Raw genomic sequence first — 18,419 nt, forward strand, 5'->3', positions numbered from 1 at the left:
TTGCAAAGCTCAATGTAAGTGAGTCAGAAACAACAGTATTAGTCAATTCAGCACTCACATGCTTCTAATTATTAATTTCGAATCATACATTAGACAAAGATTTTCTCATTCAATTTCGCACCTTTTCTCGTTTCCTTTTCCAAACACGTAATGAATCACAGTGGACATGTGACATCCGAGTAAAGATAAACGAACCGTTGCCACATCTGAATGAGAGCAATCCCGAAGGTTACTACCTGTAAAAACAATGTGCACTTTTCTTTTCGGCGACTCAATCATAAGAACTTCAAACTTAGGTGTGTTTTGCTTAGAACAATTTCATGTTGTGTGATTGTGAGTGAGGATAGAATATGCTGAAATGGCTCGTGTTGGTAGGTAAAGATAGTCTTCACTCTCAGAAACGAAAAGTAAGTAACATAACTATATTACAAGAGAATGATGGGTCGTTCTAATACAGAGTTTGAGTTTTAAGAGTAAAACGTGACCACCACTAGTAGATATTGTCCATTTAAGCCCATTACGTATCGTCATCATCCTTACAGTTTTAAAACATATATGCTAAGAGGAAGTTTTCACATCTTTATAAACAATGTTTCGTTCTACTCTCCAACCAATCAATGTGGAATCTCATAATCCACCCCCTTCGAGACCCACTTTCAACCGAGGTGGGATTTCACAATCCACTCCCCTTTGGTATCCAGTGTCCTCGTACACCGCCCAGTGACGAGCTCTTATACCATTTGTAACAGCTCAAGTCCACTGTTACCAAATATTGTGTGTTTTGGCCCGTTACGTACTGCTGTCAGCCTCACGATTCTAAAACGTATATGCTAGAGAGATGTTTCCAGACCGTTAACGAATACTTCGTTTCTCTCTCCGACTGACGTGAGATCGGACAAATAAGAGTATTAAAAAATGGGTGTAAGTAAAAAACCAAATATTCTTTATGTATCATAATACAAGAGAGGACAAGGGAGGCTATATAATATAAACCATCCACCATCTCCAAATTCACTGAAAACCACGCAAGATATGAAGAAGAAGGCTTCAAACAGCAAATCCTTGTGCTACCTTTTCCTTGTGGTTTTGGTTCAAATTCTCACCATTTCTGCATCTTGTTGCTGCCATCAACTCCAAACCAATACCCTTTTAGCTACAATGGATCAAACAAGAAGCATTCCCAGAAAGCTGCTGCTGCTTTCAAGAACAAAGAACATGAAGAACAACTCCATTAAAGAGCCCAAGAAAGCTGTGGAACAAAGCTTCAAGAAAATGCCCCCAAGTGGAGCAAATCCCATTCAAAATAAGAAGTAAATTTCTTCCCCCCTTTTCTTTTTTTGAGTTTTTCGATCTGAATTTTCGATCTCGAAAGAAGAAAGTAGTGTCGTGATGCGTTTACCGTTCGTTCTAAATTTGATCCGATCCATAGTTTGATGTTTTTTTTTCTTTGATTGTATATAAATGACCAAGTTGAGATTTTTTTTTTTTTAATATCAAATTTTGATTGGGATTTAGATCTTTTATATAATTTAATTTAATTTATTGCTTCAAAAGAAATAATATTTATTTTTTTATTTTTTTATTTTTTGAAATTACTCTATTTTAATATTAAAATTTGGGTAGTAGAGAACCGAACCCAACTGGGCCAGAGCCCAACCCAACTAACCTTAGGAAGCCCAATTAGAGAGAGCGAGCCCAATTCAAGTTTACCATATCTCGACCCAACTCAACTCAACTCGACTAACCCTGGTTAGTAATAGAGATTTGAATAACGTTAAAATACTATTTTAGTTCATAAGATTTATCTTAATTTAGCAGAGATATCAATTTTTTTTTTTTTTAAATAATCATAACTTTATTTCTTAGGATTATTCTCGTTCTCGAATATAATTTCAATTCATTCATGTATCATTATTTACACGAGCATCCCAAAATTATATACCTATTTAAGTAATATATATATATATATTTAACCCTATCCAAAAACAAAGTGGTTTAAGTGTCCCATTTTAGTTATCCAAGTTTGCAAGAAACTTTGTATTATTTTACTTGGGACCCAAGGCACATTTCAAATTCTATCTTTTTACACCACCTCATGAGGGTTGGTAATTATATTTTTTATATAATAAATAAATATTGATTTAGATTCGATTAGATTCAATAATTAATTCATTATTTTTAATTTAATTATTTATCAACATCACATGGTACCAATATTTTAAAATTATAAATTTGGTTCTATAGTTTTCAGTATGGTTTAGTCAAATTTTTCGAATTATTTATCTCATACCATATTAACACGTTTTCGATATGTTAAAGAGTTGGTAATTTTATTTAACGGGAGGGATCAAATTTTACGGTTGAGTTAAATTGTTAAAAAGATTGTTGGTTTCTCCGAGTGGTTATATTATTATACCGAAATTTTAAATGTATTTTTGAGATAAAATAGGAAAGAGTTGATAAAATATATATATTATTATTGAAAATTTGAAATAAAATAAAATAAAATAAAATAAAAGAAAAGATGTTTCATATTTAGACGACACAAAATCCAAAGCGCACTTGCGAAGAAGGCCGCGGTCGCCGTGGTCGCCGTGCAAGTCTTTCTCTCCAATTTAAAATTCCGGCACTCCGTTAGGCGTTGTCGCCAGCATAAGTCGTCATCACCATGATACGAAATTACCAAATTGCCACTGTTTAAATTAAGCATTTGTGTGAAAAAGTAAGAGCTTAGGGATAAGCGTTGGGAATATTTAAAAGAAACCAAGATTTGTCGTATCACCTTATACCGCCCATAAAGGAAGATTAGGTATTTGTTCGATGTTATTATTTTCAGTCAAATGTTCGAATCTTTCACTCTTTATAATATATACCATAATTTAATTTAATTACGTAAAAGTATCGTCGTAAAGCCACATATTTTCAAAAAAGATATAAAGAAAAGCGTTTTATTCTAACTTTTTAAATGCACAAATATTCGATATCAATCAGGTCGATTCATAATATATTTACACATTTTAAAAATTAATTTATCTATTAGACATAAAATAAAATTGGATCAATTTTGTGTCTAAACCCTAAAAAAAATATTGTACGAGGCCTTTTACCTCCACGCATCATTGCTTCGGTAGGAGTTTGAACTGTGTCTAGGGGTGTACATGGTCTGGGTTGGGTTGGGTTGAGGGATCTTTTTGACCCAACCCAAAACTTTTTACAACCCAAGCGGGTTGAGTTGGGTTGTAATTTTTTTTTTTAAAGTTTTATTAATCCACAAACAAACACAAATCAATTTATAATTATTCAAAAAAAAAAAAACAAATTAAGTAAAAAAACCAGGAGCGAAAATCCTAACATATTAAAACTAAAAATAGAGTACCGCTGCAAACCCATTAATACTAAACGATTCTTAATATAATTTATATATTTTTATTTGAATTAGGTCGCTCGAGTCAACTCGAGGATTTTGTGTCATGAACCCAAAACCGAACCGATTCAAATCGAGTTCAGAAAAATTAACTCAACCCTACCCGAAATGCTAATCCAACCCAATCCTTATAGTTCGGGGTGGGTTGGTCTGGATTGTCGGGTTGAATGTACACCCCTAGCTATGTCTCAATCCCAGTGTAGCTAATCATCCTCTCGAACCAACTGATCATTGTTTTGGTAAGCTATTGCCTCGGGCGAATTCCTAATTTTGCTTCATCATATAGATCTAATTGTTGTTATTTTAAAATTTTAAAGAAGTGAACGCGTGTAATTTATGCATTAAATTAATATTTAAAAAAAAAAAATTAAACCTTTCCACCTTTATCCAGAAAGTCACATGCCACTGGCTTTAAATAACGAAAGAGTGGAAGGGCAAAATGGTCAACAAATCCCTTTATAAACCAACTAAAGTAGAGGTGAAGTTGTTGTGTGTATGAAAAAAATGAAAATGGTTTCCCTTTCGCCATCTTCTTCTTCGCTTCAAATTTTCCCATCATCTTCATCGCTGAAAGCCCTTTTACAGACGCTAATTCTCTCTCTAGCCCGAGCCATTTCTCGAGCCAAAACGACGGCGCTTCACATCCTAAAACAGGCCAACCACCAATCCGCCATAGCTTTCAAGAGGAACAAGAACAAGCTCCTCTTCGGCTCCTTCAGACTCCATTACAACTGGTGCTCCTCCTCCAATTATCACGTGGCTCCCCCACCGCTCACGTGGGATGACAACTCCGCCGCCGGCGCCGCCGACCACCTTACTGGGTACTTGCAGTGGCTGGAACACAAAGATAAAGAAGAGGAATTATGTCGGCACGTTAATGAAATTGATAAATTAGCAGATATTTTTATTGCCAGGTGTCATGAGAAATTCAGGCTCGAAAAACAGGAGTCTTACCGGAAATTTCAAGAGATGGCGGCAAGAAGCTTATAATTATATATATATATAGTGTTTGATTGTTTTTTTTTAGATATTAATTTCTTTCCGGTTGTAAATGAACAAATGTGAATGTCTCGAGATTTAAACGTGTAATTTAAAAGTTGAGCTATGTTCATATTGATAAATGCAATAAAAAAATTTAATCATTATGTTTTCTTCCCCTAAATTTTAAAAGTTGACTTTATTTATGGTTTTAAAATCTTAAAAATATTAGTAAGAAATTAACTAGTAGAAATAAAAAAAAATCCCAAATAAATAAATAAATAAATAAATATATATATATATATATATATATATATATAACATAAAACAAAAACAAAATGAGAAAAATATATGAGTTTATGATATTCTAATTCAATTTAATATAAATTGATTTAAAATATCGTTGACTGAATCTTCTTAAAATTCGTTAAGATACCATTTACTTTTATATATATATATATATATATATATATATATATTATTTATATGAGGCTTTTTTAATTTATAGAAAAAAATTGAAAAATAAATTTTTTTAAAAAAATATTTTTGAAATCAACTTGCTTTATTTTTTTAATTAAAAAACTCGCATGTTTTAAAAATTATTAGTACCCCAGCTATTTTTGATTCCTACGAAGATGGATAAACTTCCACTTTTTCTCATGAAAAAAAAAAAGAAATTAATTAAAAACTTTAATAATATTTTCTTAATAATACGGATATAAATTTAAAATACATTTTACAGTATTTTTGTTATACATCTAACGATCATATTATTACAGTATTAAATAATTTTGTACGAAAAGAGTTAGACGACGACTCTAAGTCAACGACAGGTGTCTATAAAAGGAGGAAAATGGGTGATTTGGTATTTAAATGGTGAAAGGAGTGTTAGTTTGGAAATCATTATTAAATTATTAAACTTGTGGTTTAATAAATATTTAGGCAAATTGAGTTGGCCACATGGCCACTTCATTTTTGTCGCAATTTGTTGTTTTCTATGAAGCCTAACATGGTATGGACAAAAATAATGGATTTATTAGAATCATTTTTTAAATAAAATAAAATTAAATTAAATAAGACTCATGTTCAAGAAGCAAAATTAAACTTCTCCCAATTTGCCAAATCTTATTTTTCCACTTTTTGTTTTTAAAATAATGTAACAATTTAAAATATAATCCAAATCTTACCCTTACGTGGCAACACTTTAAAACATTTTCTAGAACCATTTTTTCTCATTAAAAAATAAATTTATAATATTTATATTGACCGATATTATTATTCACAATTTATAAATTTATTTGCTTTGGGCTTCTCTAAAGCCTCGTACTAATGAAGATAATATTTCTCACTTATAAACCCATGATCTTCCACTAAATTAACCAATGTGGGACTTGCTCCCAATAATCCTCAATAATCCTCCCCTCGAACAAAGTACACTATAAGCCTCCTCTGCACTTTTGTCTACACTTTCGAGGCTCACAATTCTTTGTTCGATATTTAAGGATTTTATTGACATGACTAAGTTTAGGGTATGACTTTGATATCATGTTAGGAATCACGACTCTCCACAATGGTATGATATTGTTCACTTTGAGTATAAGCTCTCGTGGCTTTACTTTGGGCTTCACACAATGTCTCATGCGAATGGAGATATTATTATAAAGAAAAAAAAAAAGATTAATAAATAATTTAAATTTTTTATTATTACTATTCGTTATATCAATAATATTAATAGATATTTGCTATTAATATCTGCGTAACTCTGATTATTTAGGTCTTGATTATTTGGTTTTCGAAGTTTGTGATAGGCGTAATAGTTGGGTGGAGTAGCAATGAAGCTCGGGTGGTGATGCAAGTGTGTAACGAGATGATGGTCTTTCTCTTCTATATCGAAGCTGATCATCGTAGAATATAGAGAACTCAACCAATAAATAGTTGTTTGTTCTCCCCTTTTGATTGATAGTAGGTTGTTTCCAAGTTCAAACTATGAGATCTCATGTTGGTTGGAGAGGGGAACGAATCATTCTTTATAAGGGTGTGGAAACCTCTCCTTAGTAATGAGCCAAAACGGACTATAGCTATTAGCGGTGAACTTGAGCTGTTGCAAATGATACCAGAGCTACACACTGGATAGTGTGCCAACGGGATTGAATAGAAGTCGTTTATCTCGAGATCAATATTATTACTTTTTGAAGAAAAAAGATACAATCACAGTAGCACATGTGATATGAACCAAGAGACATCATTCATATAATATACTTCAATGAAGATGTGAAGAAAATGTTGTCAAAATTATCAAAAGAGGTTGCAATTCATGTCACATTGAAGAGGAATGAAGTTTGATGGTTATAAATTTTGGGTGGGTTGCAATATAGAGTAATTTAGAGTTATTGTATTTTAAGACTTTTTATTTAATTTCGGTTACATTTACATAATGGCTAATTATGGTCATAAAGTAGGAATGTTACAACTCTTGGAATACCTTTAGTAGTTTCATTTTTGAGGCTATATAAAGCCATGTATGTTGTATTTGTAAGGTAGACTTGGAAAATATAGAAAGAAGCATTTGTGCTTTTCTTTAGCCAATGGCTAAGTTTCTTTGCAATTCTATGTAGTTTAGATTGCATGTAGAATCATTCAAGCTCGACATGATCAATCTTGCTTGTGGAGTGATTCGAATCTCAAACAAGTGTTTGAGATATTTGATCAACAAGAATCATTGAAGCTAGACATGATCGATTTTGCTTCTGGAGTGATTCGAATCTCAAACAAAGTGTTCTTGGCTTGAGATATTCGATCAACAAGGTAATCCGAATCTTACTCCCCTTGTAGTGATTCCTTATCTTATCAACATGGTTTCATTTTTTCTTACCTAATCAAAGGCTCACACTTTCTGGTTTTCTTTTTCCATCCCTGAATCTGAATCCATTTTCTTTTTCCATAACTACTACTCTCTTACGTCATTTCGAGCTTGCATTGAGCGGAAGGCCTTATCGTTGGAGGTAACAAAAGGAGAATCAACGACTAGTCGCACACCGAGATAGCATATAACCCGAATAAGAAGAATCAACGACCCGTGCTCTAAGATCCCAATCGGTTGGAGAGGGGAACGAAACATTCTTTCAAAGAGTGTGAAATTAAAAACCTTGAAGAGAAGTCTGAAAGTGAAAACTCAAAGAATACAGTATCTACTAACAGTGAGCTTGACTTGTTATAAATGGTATTAGAGTCGCACACCGAGAAATGTGGCAATGAGGACGCTGGGTCCCCAAGGGAGGTGAATTGTAAGGGCTTCGCACATTAGACGGTGTGCTAGGTAGGACGCTGACCCCCAAGGGTAGTGGATTGTGAGGGCTATTACAAATGTTACACTTAAAATACATTCTAGTCCTGAAAGATATAGACATGATTTTAGTGATCGGTCATATACTCTCGTATTGAAGAATAGTAAATGGCTATCTAGTTTATAGACACGACACCATGGAACACACCTTGGACATGCATGCAAATAAAAAATTAAATAATAAAAATGTAAGGTTGTGTGAAGACCATAGCTAAAATAAAAACCCGCCTAAAATGTAAAAAAGAAGCCCTAAAGGCTGTGTTCGGTCCAGTTTGGAGCGCTCAACAAGGGCTCAGGTCTGCTATCACTTCAGCGCCAAACGTGTCTGATAACCATCACGAACATGGAGGATTTGAAGAAGAGGAAGCTGGAGGAGACCGTTGGCAACGGTGAATTTTCGTCAGTCGAACATTTGCGGTCTCTCCTTGAACCGCTTCCCAAGCCACAACTGGTCGATCTCCTTGCCAGACTGTGCGTCTCTTCTCCTTATTGATTAAACCACGCTTCCATTTGATCTTCTTTCTTCTCCTTGTTTGTTTGTTTTCATGAATTCTCGTAATGTTTTAGTTTATTAGTTCTTCTTCTTCTTTTTCTCACCTGGTTTTGTCTTTCTGTTTACTGTGAAAAATGTTATTGGATGAGATATGGAGTTTCAAAGAATTGGATAATCCGCGCCTTAACTCATTTATGCCTCTGTTGCCGATGTTCTGTTCTACGTTTTTGCGTTCTTAGTTTCCATTGTAGCTGAAGGTTGGGATCTTATTGTTTCGCAGATTATCGTTGTTTTTTTTTTATAAAACACAATCTAAAGTTTAGTCAATCTAAAATTTATCTTTAATAAATTGCTTCTGCCAAAAAAAAAAAAAAAAAAAAAAAATTGTTGAACTATCATGAAGGTTATTTCAAACCAAATCCAGATTTATCTTGGAGTATTTATCTAATACACTATTTAAAAAAGAAGACAAACTCACAAGTCCAAGAATTATAAAAAATGAATTTCAACACAAAACAAATTTGTTCGAAATTTTTTTTTGTCTTTATAGTTCTTGAATAGAAAATTTCTTTTGAAAGTAACTTCCATCACTAAAACTATGGTAAGAATAAGATTTTTGGGTATTCCAATCAGAAGGGTGTTGCTTGAATTGTATGCTGTGTGATTGACATGGTGAATGTGTGTTTGTTTGCGTTGCATGTTGAGGCATAAAGAGGGTCCCAGTATCCTTCCATTGCAGAAGAAATAAAAAGTGTTGCCAGTGCAGATCCTGTCAATCGAAAGCTTTTTGTTCGTGGCTTGGCCTGGAATACCACTTCAGAAACACTGTGTGCTGTGAGTGTAGTTGGTTGTTGCTTGTGTTTTGCCTGTCATGCTTGTGATTGTTCTCTAGGATATATGTTCTTAGTCCTGGAACATTAAATTTTGGGATCACTTTCTTTTTTAATAATTTTTTCTCCTAGGTTTCCATCTCCTACAAAAAAGTGTTCTGTTGGTTTTCTTCCTAACGAAGTAGTTGTAATTATTTTCATGTTCAGACGTTTAGCGTCCATGGCGAAATTGAAGAAGGAGCCGTTATCTATGACAAAACGACAGGCAAGTCTCGTGGATATGGTTTCATTACTTACAAGCATATGGAGTCAACTAAAGCTGCTTTAAAAGCACCTAGCAAAATTATTGAGGTAATCACTTACCCCTTCCAGATGTTGTGGAAATATTTTCTATTTGATCAGATGATGTTTTGGAATTAAATGTGTGTGAAAATAGTTGGGATGGGATGGGATGAAGAAGTTAACGTTTCTTATTTGGGTTAGGAATACAATGGATTATAAATTATCTTCTTTAGAGTTTAGAATTTTTTTTGTTTGCTTTTTTATTCGTTTCATGAAATAGCACCCTGTCCCCACATCCTATCTCCTCAATCGAGTTTCATTTCCACCCCATCTTCTTCATAAAATGGTAATTGACGTCTCATTCACTGAATTATGCTCAAATTGGCAAGACCGGTAGTCTCTTAGGAATACCTACCTAAATGTTGTGATGTGAATCTTTGGGTGAGTATAATAACAAAAAAGTCTCGATGTCTCTAAAGTCTAGGCCTTGGGGAAGACAGACTTTTAGAAAAATACAATATTTGGTCTCATCATTTCTTTGTTCATAGGACGATAGCTGTTGGCTTATGGAGAAGTATTCTTTTTGGATTTTACAAAGATTGAAACTTAATCAACTCCTATATGAGCTGTATATCCTACTTGAAATAATTCTGAACTTGAACAAAATTTATGCCCTTAAAAGCAGATATTAAGGGTTGTTGATTCACAAGCCTATCTGCAAGGTAAGGATAGATAACTTGAACTTGTAATGAACACAACCATCTCTTCGTTCCACATATCATAGCTGGTGGCTTACTAAGATATTTCCAAGAGAACTCAAATATTTGTATTTGATAAATTCTTCTTAATTTAGGGTCGCATGGCTGTCTGCAATCTGGCTTGTGAGGGTCTAAGTGGATCAAGTACAACTCCAGATTTAGCACAGAGGAAGCTATACATTGGTGGGTTATCACCAGATATTACAAGTGAAATGTTGCTGAATTTCTTTGGAAGGTATGGTGATATAGAAGAAGGTTCGGTTGCCTATGATAAAGATACAAATGAATCACGGTTAGTAACATTCTTCTCGCGTTTCATTGGGACATTACTTTCTTGGTTGATGTCTATAGTTTTTTTTATCTTATTGGACCCCACTGCACTGCAGCTATAATATAATTTTCATTTTTCTGTGTAGAGGGTTCGGATTTGTTACATATACCACAGTCGAGGCTACAAAGAAGGCAATAGATGATCCAGACAAGACCTTTGGGGTGAGTGAGTAACGAGCCTCGATAATAGCCTTTTAAAATAGCCGGTTTAATTTTTAGCATTATAGAAGATTCCAATCATTTAAATGCTCAGATATGCTGTAATTTATCTTTCAAGCGTCAAGAAAAAAGGGAAAAGGCCATAAGTAAGGGTAGTCCTAAGGGTAAGATTATTGCTTCCAGAGGTCTTAGATAGGGGTCCCTTATCTCCTTTCCTTTTCTTACTTGTGGTGGATGATTATTGTGAGCAAGTATAGTTCTCATTATTTTGACTGAATTTTTGGTGGGGTTAAAGGCACCTTCAGAATCCGTGGAAAGAAATTTCTAATAAGCTTGTTTTTTTTTTCTTTTTTTTTTTTTCTGATCTAATTTAGTGATGTGGTGGGCGATGGCTAAGGTACTCTGTTTTTGGAGGATTGATGGGTGGGGATCGCCCCCTTTGCAATGTCTTTCCTAATTTTTATCATTTATCTGTTATGAAAAATTGTTTTGTCGTTGACGTTTTGATTCATGAGGGAGATCATTCTTTCTTTCGTTTGTTCGATAGAGAAACGATGGGGATTATGACTCTCTTTTCTTTAGTGGGAGACTTCAATTTTAGGCAGGGGAGAAAGGATTGTTCGACTATGGAGTCTTCATCCTTCGAAGGGTTTCTCGTGTAAGATCGTATTTTCTTTATCGAGTGGATCATTCTTCTTTTAGGGAGTGTGTTATCAATTTTTTGGAAGGTGAAAATTCCAGAAAAGGCGAAGTTCTTTGTCTGGAAGAATTAACACTTTAGACAAACTTTCGAGAAAGTTACCGACCTTGGTTGGGTCGTTCTATTGCATTCTTTTGCAAGCATTTCTATAATGTGGTGAGTGTTTGCAGGGAAGGAACATAATTGTGAAGCTCGCCGATTCACACAGGAACAAGATGATGCAGGCACAAGTACCCCCAGCTATTCCTTCTATGCCATACCCAGTAGCAGCAGCTGGATATCCTCAACCTGGAAAACCACATGGCGGTGTCACCCCTGTTGGCTATGCATATCCCCCCCAAGCTCTTGCATCATATCATGCTTCATATCCTAGTCCAACGTCGGCGCATGCTTCGTATGCGAGCCAACCCCAAATGCCACATCCCCATCAAGTGATAGGAAAGAAAGACACTCCCGGACTCCACCTGACCACGCCTGCTGGAATGGGAGGCTATCCATATTATATGGCGAAACAATAGCGCTACCGATGTGATTTATGGGAGGTGAATTTCAAAACGTGATAATATGTTAGCTTTGATTCTCATTCCATGGTTCATGGTTCACTGGTTCTTTGCAGGGATTTGGACATTGGCAATGGCCCTCTTGAAATTGGGTAATCTCTTCATCCTTGTGTAGCTTGTTGGAGTAATGTTATTAGCATCTAGAAATAATGCATACTTAGTCATTCTTAGGATTAGAAGCAGTTGGTTCTGAGCATGAAAAATATTGAACATATGACAGACAGAGTATTCTTGATCTTTCTGAATTGCATTTTACTCTCATTTCCTGTTTTGAATTTAGAAAACGGATCTCATAGTTACTGTTTACTGTAAGTATTAGATTAGATTAGATTATTTGTGTTCCATTAACAATTTTCTTCAAGGAAGTTCTTCCAAATTTTCTGTAATGGTTTAGGTTTTAGGTTTAAATATCATTTTCCTCTCGTCTTAATTTAGTCTCTGTAATTTTAAATCTTTAGATTGAACTACTCTAGTTGAACTTTATCCACGACATACTTTTAGTTGAATTTTATTTTTAGTTAAGATATATGCAAACTAACCTCGGAAATTTAAGGAATAATAGAAAAAACGGTGATAAATAGAACCATTTGAATCATAGATTCAAAATTTCCAGTTGAAATTAGTGTTTATTTGGTCGGAACTTGAAGGTTTCATAATGTTGATGAACGATCAAGTGATATAAAACTATTAGATTTTGAAAATTAATTTAGTAAGTAAATTAGTCCTGTAATTATTTGTTTAATGAATCGAACTATGCATAGTGCACACGTAAATTTAGCTCAGAGATTCAAAATAAATCATATACGACTATGCATAATTCAAAGTCAGACTATGTTGTCAAATTAGTTACTATGATTCAAATTTAGTCAAAATTTACATACCGATCATATGCCACTAATCTTTACCATTTGAAGCTCTAAAGATCGAGAGATCGAAAATGAATATGTTTTTAAGATTACTCCTACTCGGGTATGTATTTAATTTATTCGTGTACTGTTTTTTATCCCAAATTTTTAAAAAAAAAAAAAAAAAAAAAAAAAAAAAAAAANGGTTGGATGTACTGTTGAAGATTCTGAAATCTTAAGGGACAAGACTATTGCTTTGGTTGTCAGTGGAAGATGTCCAATCCAAGTTCAGGTCTTGTTTATGTGATGGCCATGTGGATAATGGCTAATGGGATGCACACCAAAACGCCCCAATTATTGCTTACATCTAATCCACTCATCTCCTCTTTTTACCTTCAATCTTTTTAAACCATTCCGTTACGTCGCTAATTTAACGTTCGTAGAATCATTTTATAAATAACCCGAAACCCATCTCCCGACTCAATAAAAAACTCAAACTCGTTGTCATGTAAATACGAAAGGTATCAGCCAATTCGAACATAGTTTCACTGTTATATTCTCAAACATGTCTTTATAGGATTGACCCTACGTGTAACGTACAATTCAAAATGGTTTTCAAGCAAAATATTATTATTTATTGGATTCGACACGAACAAGATTTTTAACCTTTTTTAACGTTAAAAAATGGAAAATAATTGACAAATATTTAGTTTCACTATATATATATATATATATCACATTATTAATTCTCTTCCAATAATGTTTGGAAAAAGTGAATAAAAAATAAAGAAAAAAGTTGTTCAATATAGAAAAGTTTGTGTACCTTCCCAACATGTTTGTTGGTGCTAAGAATCAAACATTGGATTAAAGTTAAGTTAAAAATAAAGAATCAACAAATTAATTTTACTGTTAGATTAAATTTTAATTTTAATTAAACTTCGATTATTCTAATCCGACTTTGCATACGCTACGTCTACCTACAGTAACTATAGTTTAACTGGAGCTATTCACTGGTCTATAAAGTAAATTTTTTTCGCTTACACCGAAAATATGGGAGGGAGCAGGGAGACTAAATGGGACAAAGAAACGAAAACTATATTCCTTATTCTCGACCACGCCCCATTTTTCTGTCTTGCCTCATTATATAAGTAAATATAGATAAGAGTAAAACAGACACGAATCTAAGTTAATAAAAAATATATTGAAAAAAATGTAAATTATCCATAAAAAATTATTGCAGAGAACTTGATCCCAAGAATTCTCGGTCGTGTAGTTACCATCATTAATAATTTGCAGGGTCATTTTCGTAATTTTAACCTTGAGTAACTTTCCTCTTCCTAAGCAAACACAAAAAGTTGGAAAGAATTGAAGCAATAAAGATATTTTAACTTTTTTTTACAAAATATGGGAAAATAATTGGCAAAGAATTATCTTCCCATTTATTATTATTATTATTATTTAAATCAATAATGTGTGAAAAATTTAATTAAAAAATGATATAAAAAAGGCATTCAATTTTTGAAAAATGACAAAATATCTAGTCAAAAAGGAAAGTTATGACAAATCATTACATTTTGCTTCCACAGGTTTTGGGGCTCATTAATATAATTAAAATAATATTTATGTCTTTTTTAAAACAATTAAAATAAATTAAAATATTTTATTTATTTTTTAGAATAAAAAATATAAATTATAATAATTTTTTTGTTAATAATAAATTATAATAATTTTTTAGACTCGAATAAGGTGGAGAGACTAACTTTAATTATTTAAAAATCTACGAACTAAAAGAAAACGAGTCTCAAAATGACAATTTTAACCTTGTCTTATATAAAAAAAAAAGGGAAATTAAAATAGAAAATAAATTTTTTTTAGAGTATTTTATATAATTTATGATAGATTTAAAGTTTATTTATTTGAAAAAAAAAACTAAATAAATAAATAAATAAACTTTTCGATTCCATACGAATTACTTTGGAATCTTTCTACAAATAGTAACTATTTACTTTCTTTTTAATAAAATATCATTCTACTTTTTGTTTTTTTAAGATTTATAATTATATATATTCTTTTAAAAGTTATTAAGCCTTTTTAATATTATTATTCATATTTTAATTAAATGATTTTGATATATATATATATATATATATATATAAGAAAACACCAAAAAATGAGACATGTTACGAACACGACTTTTCACACTAGTATGATGTTGTTCAGTTTGAGCTCATGGTTTAGGTTGGAGCTTCGGAAGCCTAATACCAATGGAGATGATCAACCCCTCGATTGGTCAACTTTAGACGGTCCCAACAAACTAAAAAATGCATTTTCGAAGCCTAATACCATTTTTTACTTATAAACTGGCGATCACCTTCTTAATTAACCAATGTAGGACTCACAGTGACCATGGAAGGTTTTGAGAGAGGGGAAAGGATAAAAGAGGGGGTTAAAAGAGAAAGAGAAAGGGTTTCAGGGCGTCAGGTGACAGAGCACCTCGTCAGGCAACAGAGCACCAAGAACCCATCATCACTTCAAAATCTCTTTCTTATTTTACTTTACTTTTCTCATTCTTCCATTATTTTTGCATACGATACCCAAGAAACCAAGTAATTAAAAACTCCCTCCGCTGGCAATGGCCCCGTCTTTCCCATTTCCCCTTTAGCTCCATTTCCTTCTCTTTCCCTCCCAACACACACACTCATTATGACCAACCCTCTTTCTTAGAGAGAACCCCCAATGGAAATGGATTGCAGCTCTTTGACTGAGTCTGGTGGGTCTTCCACTTCCTCGCCGCCCAATTCATCAGCCGAATCCCTCAATGGCCTCAAATTTGGACACAAAATTTACTTTGAAGATGTGGGTATTGGAGAGCTTCCTAAATCAGGTGGGGGGGGATCTTTCTCATCCTCGCCTCTTATTGCATCAACACCCACCAAGAAGCTTAGGGGAGGCGTTGTTCAGCCGGCTCAGCCCCCTAGGTGTCAGGTTGAAGGCTGTAAAGTAGATCTAAGTGATGTTAAGGCTTACTATTCCAGACACAAAGTTTGTACTATGCACTCCAAATCCCCCAAGGTCATTGTTGCTGGTCTTGAGCAAAGGTTTTGCCAACAGTGTAGCAGGTCACCTCACACTCTCTTTGCTTTTATCTTGCATTAGTTCTTATGAATGGTCTCTGATTAGTTCTTAGATTCATTTTACTGTGTTGTTCTGAGTTTCCTTTTTGTTTCAAAGCTTAGATTCATCTTTTTCCTTCAACTATTTTGGTTGAATCTGTGAAATGGATGTTAATATGGAGCTCTAGCATAAGAGGTTGATAGCAGTCAATACAATAGCCTACCCTTCATCATCAAGCTGTTCGTTCTCTTTGTGTTCCTGCTTGATTTTCTATTCCAACTTTTGGCTTTTCAAACAGTTTGTGATATGAATTGAATGCAATAGAAGCTACATAACTTGATATTCTACTCAATCCCTTAAAAGTCCAAGGAGGCTACCAAAATTCCCTACCATTGGTCAAAATAAGAACAGAAACCTCTCATTGATATAATGAAAAGGAAGAAAATATGCAATCAAGAACTTAGACACAATTACAAGCTTCTTTCTCATGGATATTAATGTGAATGGAACAAACTTGAATTAATGTTGTCTTGGACTTTGCCATTAATGCTCCTAAGAATTGCTAAGAAATCCAAAGCACACATGTTTTTAAGCGTTTAGGGGCATTACGCAGGGATTGGTGTCGTTGCGTGATGCTAATGCATTGAGTACATAGCATCAAGCCGCTCTCAAACAGCGTCCCAACGCCATCCTTGCAGATCTTTAAGCTTGTGTTGTGGTAGTGTGTCCAAATGCTGTCCTCCAGATTTTGTGCTTTGTTTCCTTCTCTTGACTTGATATCGTTGATTCTTAGCTCTGTTTACTCTAAATGTCCTGGTTTGCTCCATTTGCTCCATTTTTACGAAATATACATAAGAACTCTTCTCTTTACCATGCATACATATTGTCTTTACCATGCATACATATTGTGAGATCCCACATCGGTTGGGGAGGAGAACGAAACAACCTCTCCCTAGCAGACGTGTATTAAAAACCTTGAGGGAAAGCCTGAAAGAGAAAACCCAAAGAGAACAATATTTGTTAGCGGTGGGCTTGAGCCATTACAAATGGTATCAAAGCCAGACACTACCAGCAAGGAGGCTGAACCCCGAAGGTGGTGGATGAGACGGTGTGCTAGTAAAGACGTTGACCCCGAAGGAGGGTGGATTGTGAGATCCCACATTGGTTTGGGAGGAGAATGAAACATTATTTAAGAAGAATTACGCTATTTTGACCCGATTTTGGGAGAAGAGTATAGTTGATTTTGAACAGAATGAAATGAAAATACAACTATACATCACTAATGAAGATCTAAATTGATTCACTAATTAAATTTATAGAACCGCAAGGTTTGATGCATGCAAAATTCTGAAGTAGTTCACTGAAAGTGATTGCGGCTTTGGTTTGTTATCAGATTTCATCAGCTTCCTGAATTTGATCAAGGTAAACGTAGCTGCCGCAGACGTCTGGCTGGGCATAATGAGCGGCGTAGGAAGCCACCACCTGGGTCACTGTTGTCCACTCGTTATGGTCGCTTCTCTTCATCTATCTTTGGTTAGACATTGCCATTATTCATTGAAATGATATGTCTTGACTTAGCTTTGTGCAAAGATTAACGACCACTTGTTTGCTGCTTGCAATGATAGAAAACAGCAGCAGAGTTGGAAGCTTTCTGATGGACTTCAGTGCATATCCAAAGCTGACTGGAAAGGATGTTTGGTCGTCGTCGGGTATGAAAGCATCATCCGAACGGGTGCCCGGAAATCAAGGCATCACTTCTATGGGGAAATATATCCCAAATCCTTGGCAGAGCAATCCATCTGAACTTCTCCTGCCAGTTTCTTCAGCAGGTGGAACCAGTTATTCTGGTCCTGGTAATCCTTCTGGGGAATGCATCAATGGAGTCACTGACTCATCCTGTGCTCTCTCTCTTCTGTCAAACCAAACATGGGGCTCCAGAAACCGAACGACGCCTCTCGAGGTAAATGCAGCCTTGTTGAATGCTGAAGGTGCACTTGTGGCTCAAACAACATCAGCTCATGCTGCTACCAATCACTTCCCAATGTCGATGTCGATGTCGTCGTGGAGTTTCAAGGGAAATGAAGCTCCTGCTAGCATCTCCCTGGACCTGGCATCTGACTTGGGTCTGAATCATCAAGTTTCACAGGCTCTTACTACCAGTTCTTTCTCTGGTGATGTCCAGTTTCCTAATCAAGGTAGTAGGAGGCCATACATGGAACTTGGGCAATCAGCAGGTGCCTTCGACTCAACCCAGCAGCATCTGCACTGGTCACTTTGAGGTGCTGCTGCACTTCAACTCTCTGGTTCCAGTGAAATCCACTCCTCTTTTAGGCCTTTCCGAATGAATAATTGGCTCGAGACATCGAACTCATCGTCTACGCCATTCCCCCCCTGGTTGGGTTTGTTGAAAACTATTGTTCCTTTTGTGTTTTATGAACTACATCAGGAAGACTTGAGACCTGAACTCTTTCCCTTTTGACATTTTACTATGGAACTGTCTGGTGCTTGTGTGTTTAGTCTGATTTTGCCATCGCTAGCTGCTTGCCTTTGAATGGTCTAAGATTAATTTTTCAACTCAGTAAAAAAGTTTTGTTAGTAATAAC

At 34.7% G+C, this 18,419-nt stretch overlaps 3 protein-coding genes across 4 annotated transcripts; all 3 read left to right on the plus strand.

Annotated features, from left to right (window-relative positions):
• Positions 1 to 3,927: 3,927 nt before the first annotated feature.
• On the plus strand, positions 3,928 to 4,566 carry LOC111789933. Its single transcript, XM_023670661.1, has one exon. The coding sequence runs from the start codon at positions 3,929 to 3,931 to the stop codon at positions 4,412 to 4,414; it is 486 nt and encodes a 161-aa protein (XP_023526429.1). The 5' UTR covers position 3,928; the 3' UTR covers positions 4,415 to 4,566.
• A 3,417-nt stretch (positions 4,567 to 7,983) lies between these two features.
• On the plus strand, positions 7,984 to 12,243 carry LOC111789831 (UBP1-associated protein 2C-like). The gene is made up of 7 exons (XM_023670534.1): positions 7,984 to 8,216; positions 8,952 to 9,072; positions 9,276 to 9,419; positions 10,204 to 10,400; positions 10,525 to 10,600; positions 11,468 to 11,839; positions 11,914 to 12,243. The coding sequence occupies exons 1-6, from the start codon at positions 8,089 to 8,091 to the stop codon at positions 11,813 to 11,815; spliced, it is 1,014 nt and encodes a 337-aa protein (XP_023526302.1). The 5' UTR covers positions 7,984 to 8,088; the 3' UTR covers positions 11,816 to 11,839; positions 11,914 to 12,243.
• Positions 12,244 to 15,199: 2,956 nt separating this feature from the next.
• On the plus strand, positions 15,200 to 18,338 carry LOC111791020 (squamosa promoter-binding-like protein 17). Of its 2 annotated transcripts, none has more exons than XM_023672194.1 (3): positions 15,200 to 15,821; positions 17,210 to 17,325; positions 17,442 to 18,338. In XM_023672194.1, exons 1-3 carry the CDS (start codon positions 15,439 to 15,441, stop codon positions 18,092 to 18,094), a joined length of 1,152 nt encoding a protein of 383 aa, XP_023527962.1. In that variant the 5' UTR covers positions 15,200 to 15,438; the 3' UTR covers positions 18,095 to 18,338. The 2 variants fall into 2 exon arrangements, with proteins under 2 accessions (XP_023527962.1, XP_023527960.1); XM_023672192.1 differs by having other exon boundaries at positions 15,203 to 15,821; positions 17,210 to 17,349.
• Positions 18,339 to 18,419: the final 81 nt, after the last annotated feature.

This window comes from Cucurbita pepo, chromosome LG03, assembly GCF_002806865.2.
Source record: "Cucurbita pepo subsp. pepo cultivar mu-cu-16 chromosome LG03, ASM280686v2, whole genome shotgun sequence".
NCBI lineage: Eukaryota > Viridiplantae > Streptophyta > Magnoliopsida > Cucurbitales > Cucurbitaceae > Cucurbita > Cucurbita pepo.

Bases quoted from the DNA above. Each gene is read 5' to 3' on its own strand.
- LOC111791020 (XM_023672192.1), top strand. From the start codon at position 15,439: ATGGAAATGGATTGCAGCTCTTTGACTGAGTCTGGTGGGTCTTCCACT. The intron at 15,822-17,209 runs GTCACCTCACAC...GTTTGTTATCAG, and splicing joins TTTTGCCAACAGTGTAGCAG to ATTTCATCAGCTTCCTGAAT. The intron at 17,350-17,441 runs GTTAGACATTGC...TTGCAATGATAG, and splicing joins CTTCTCTTCATCTATCTTTG to AAAACAGCAGCAGAGTTGGA.
- LOC111789933 (XM_023670661.1), top strand. From the start codon at position 3,929: ATGAAAATGGTTTCCCTTTCGCCATCTTCTTCTTCGCTTCAAATTTTC.
- LOC111789831 (XM_023670534.1), top strand. From the start codon at position 8,089: ATGGAGGATTTGAAGAAGAGGAAGCTGGAGGAGACCGTTGGCAACGGT. The intron at 9,420-10,203 runs GTAATCACTTAC...TTCTTAATTTAG, and splicing joins CACCTAGCAAAATTATTGAG to GGTCGCATGGCTGTCTGCAA. The intron at 10,401-10,524 runs GTTAGTAACATT...TTTTCTGTGTAG, and splicing joins AAAGATACAAATGAATCACG to AGGGTTCGGATTTGTTACAT.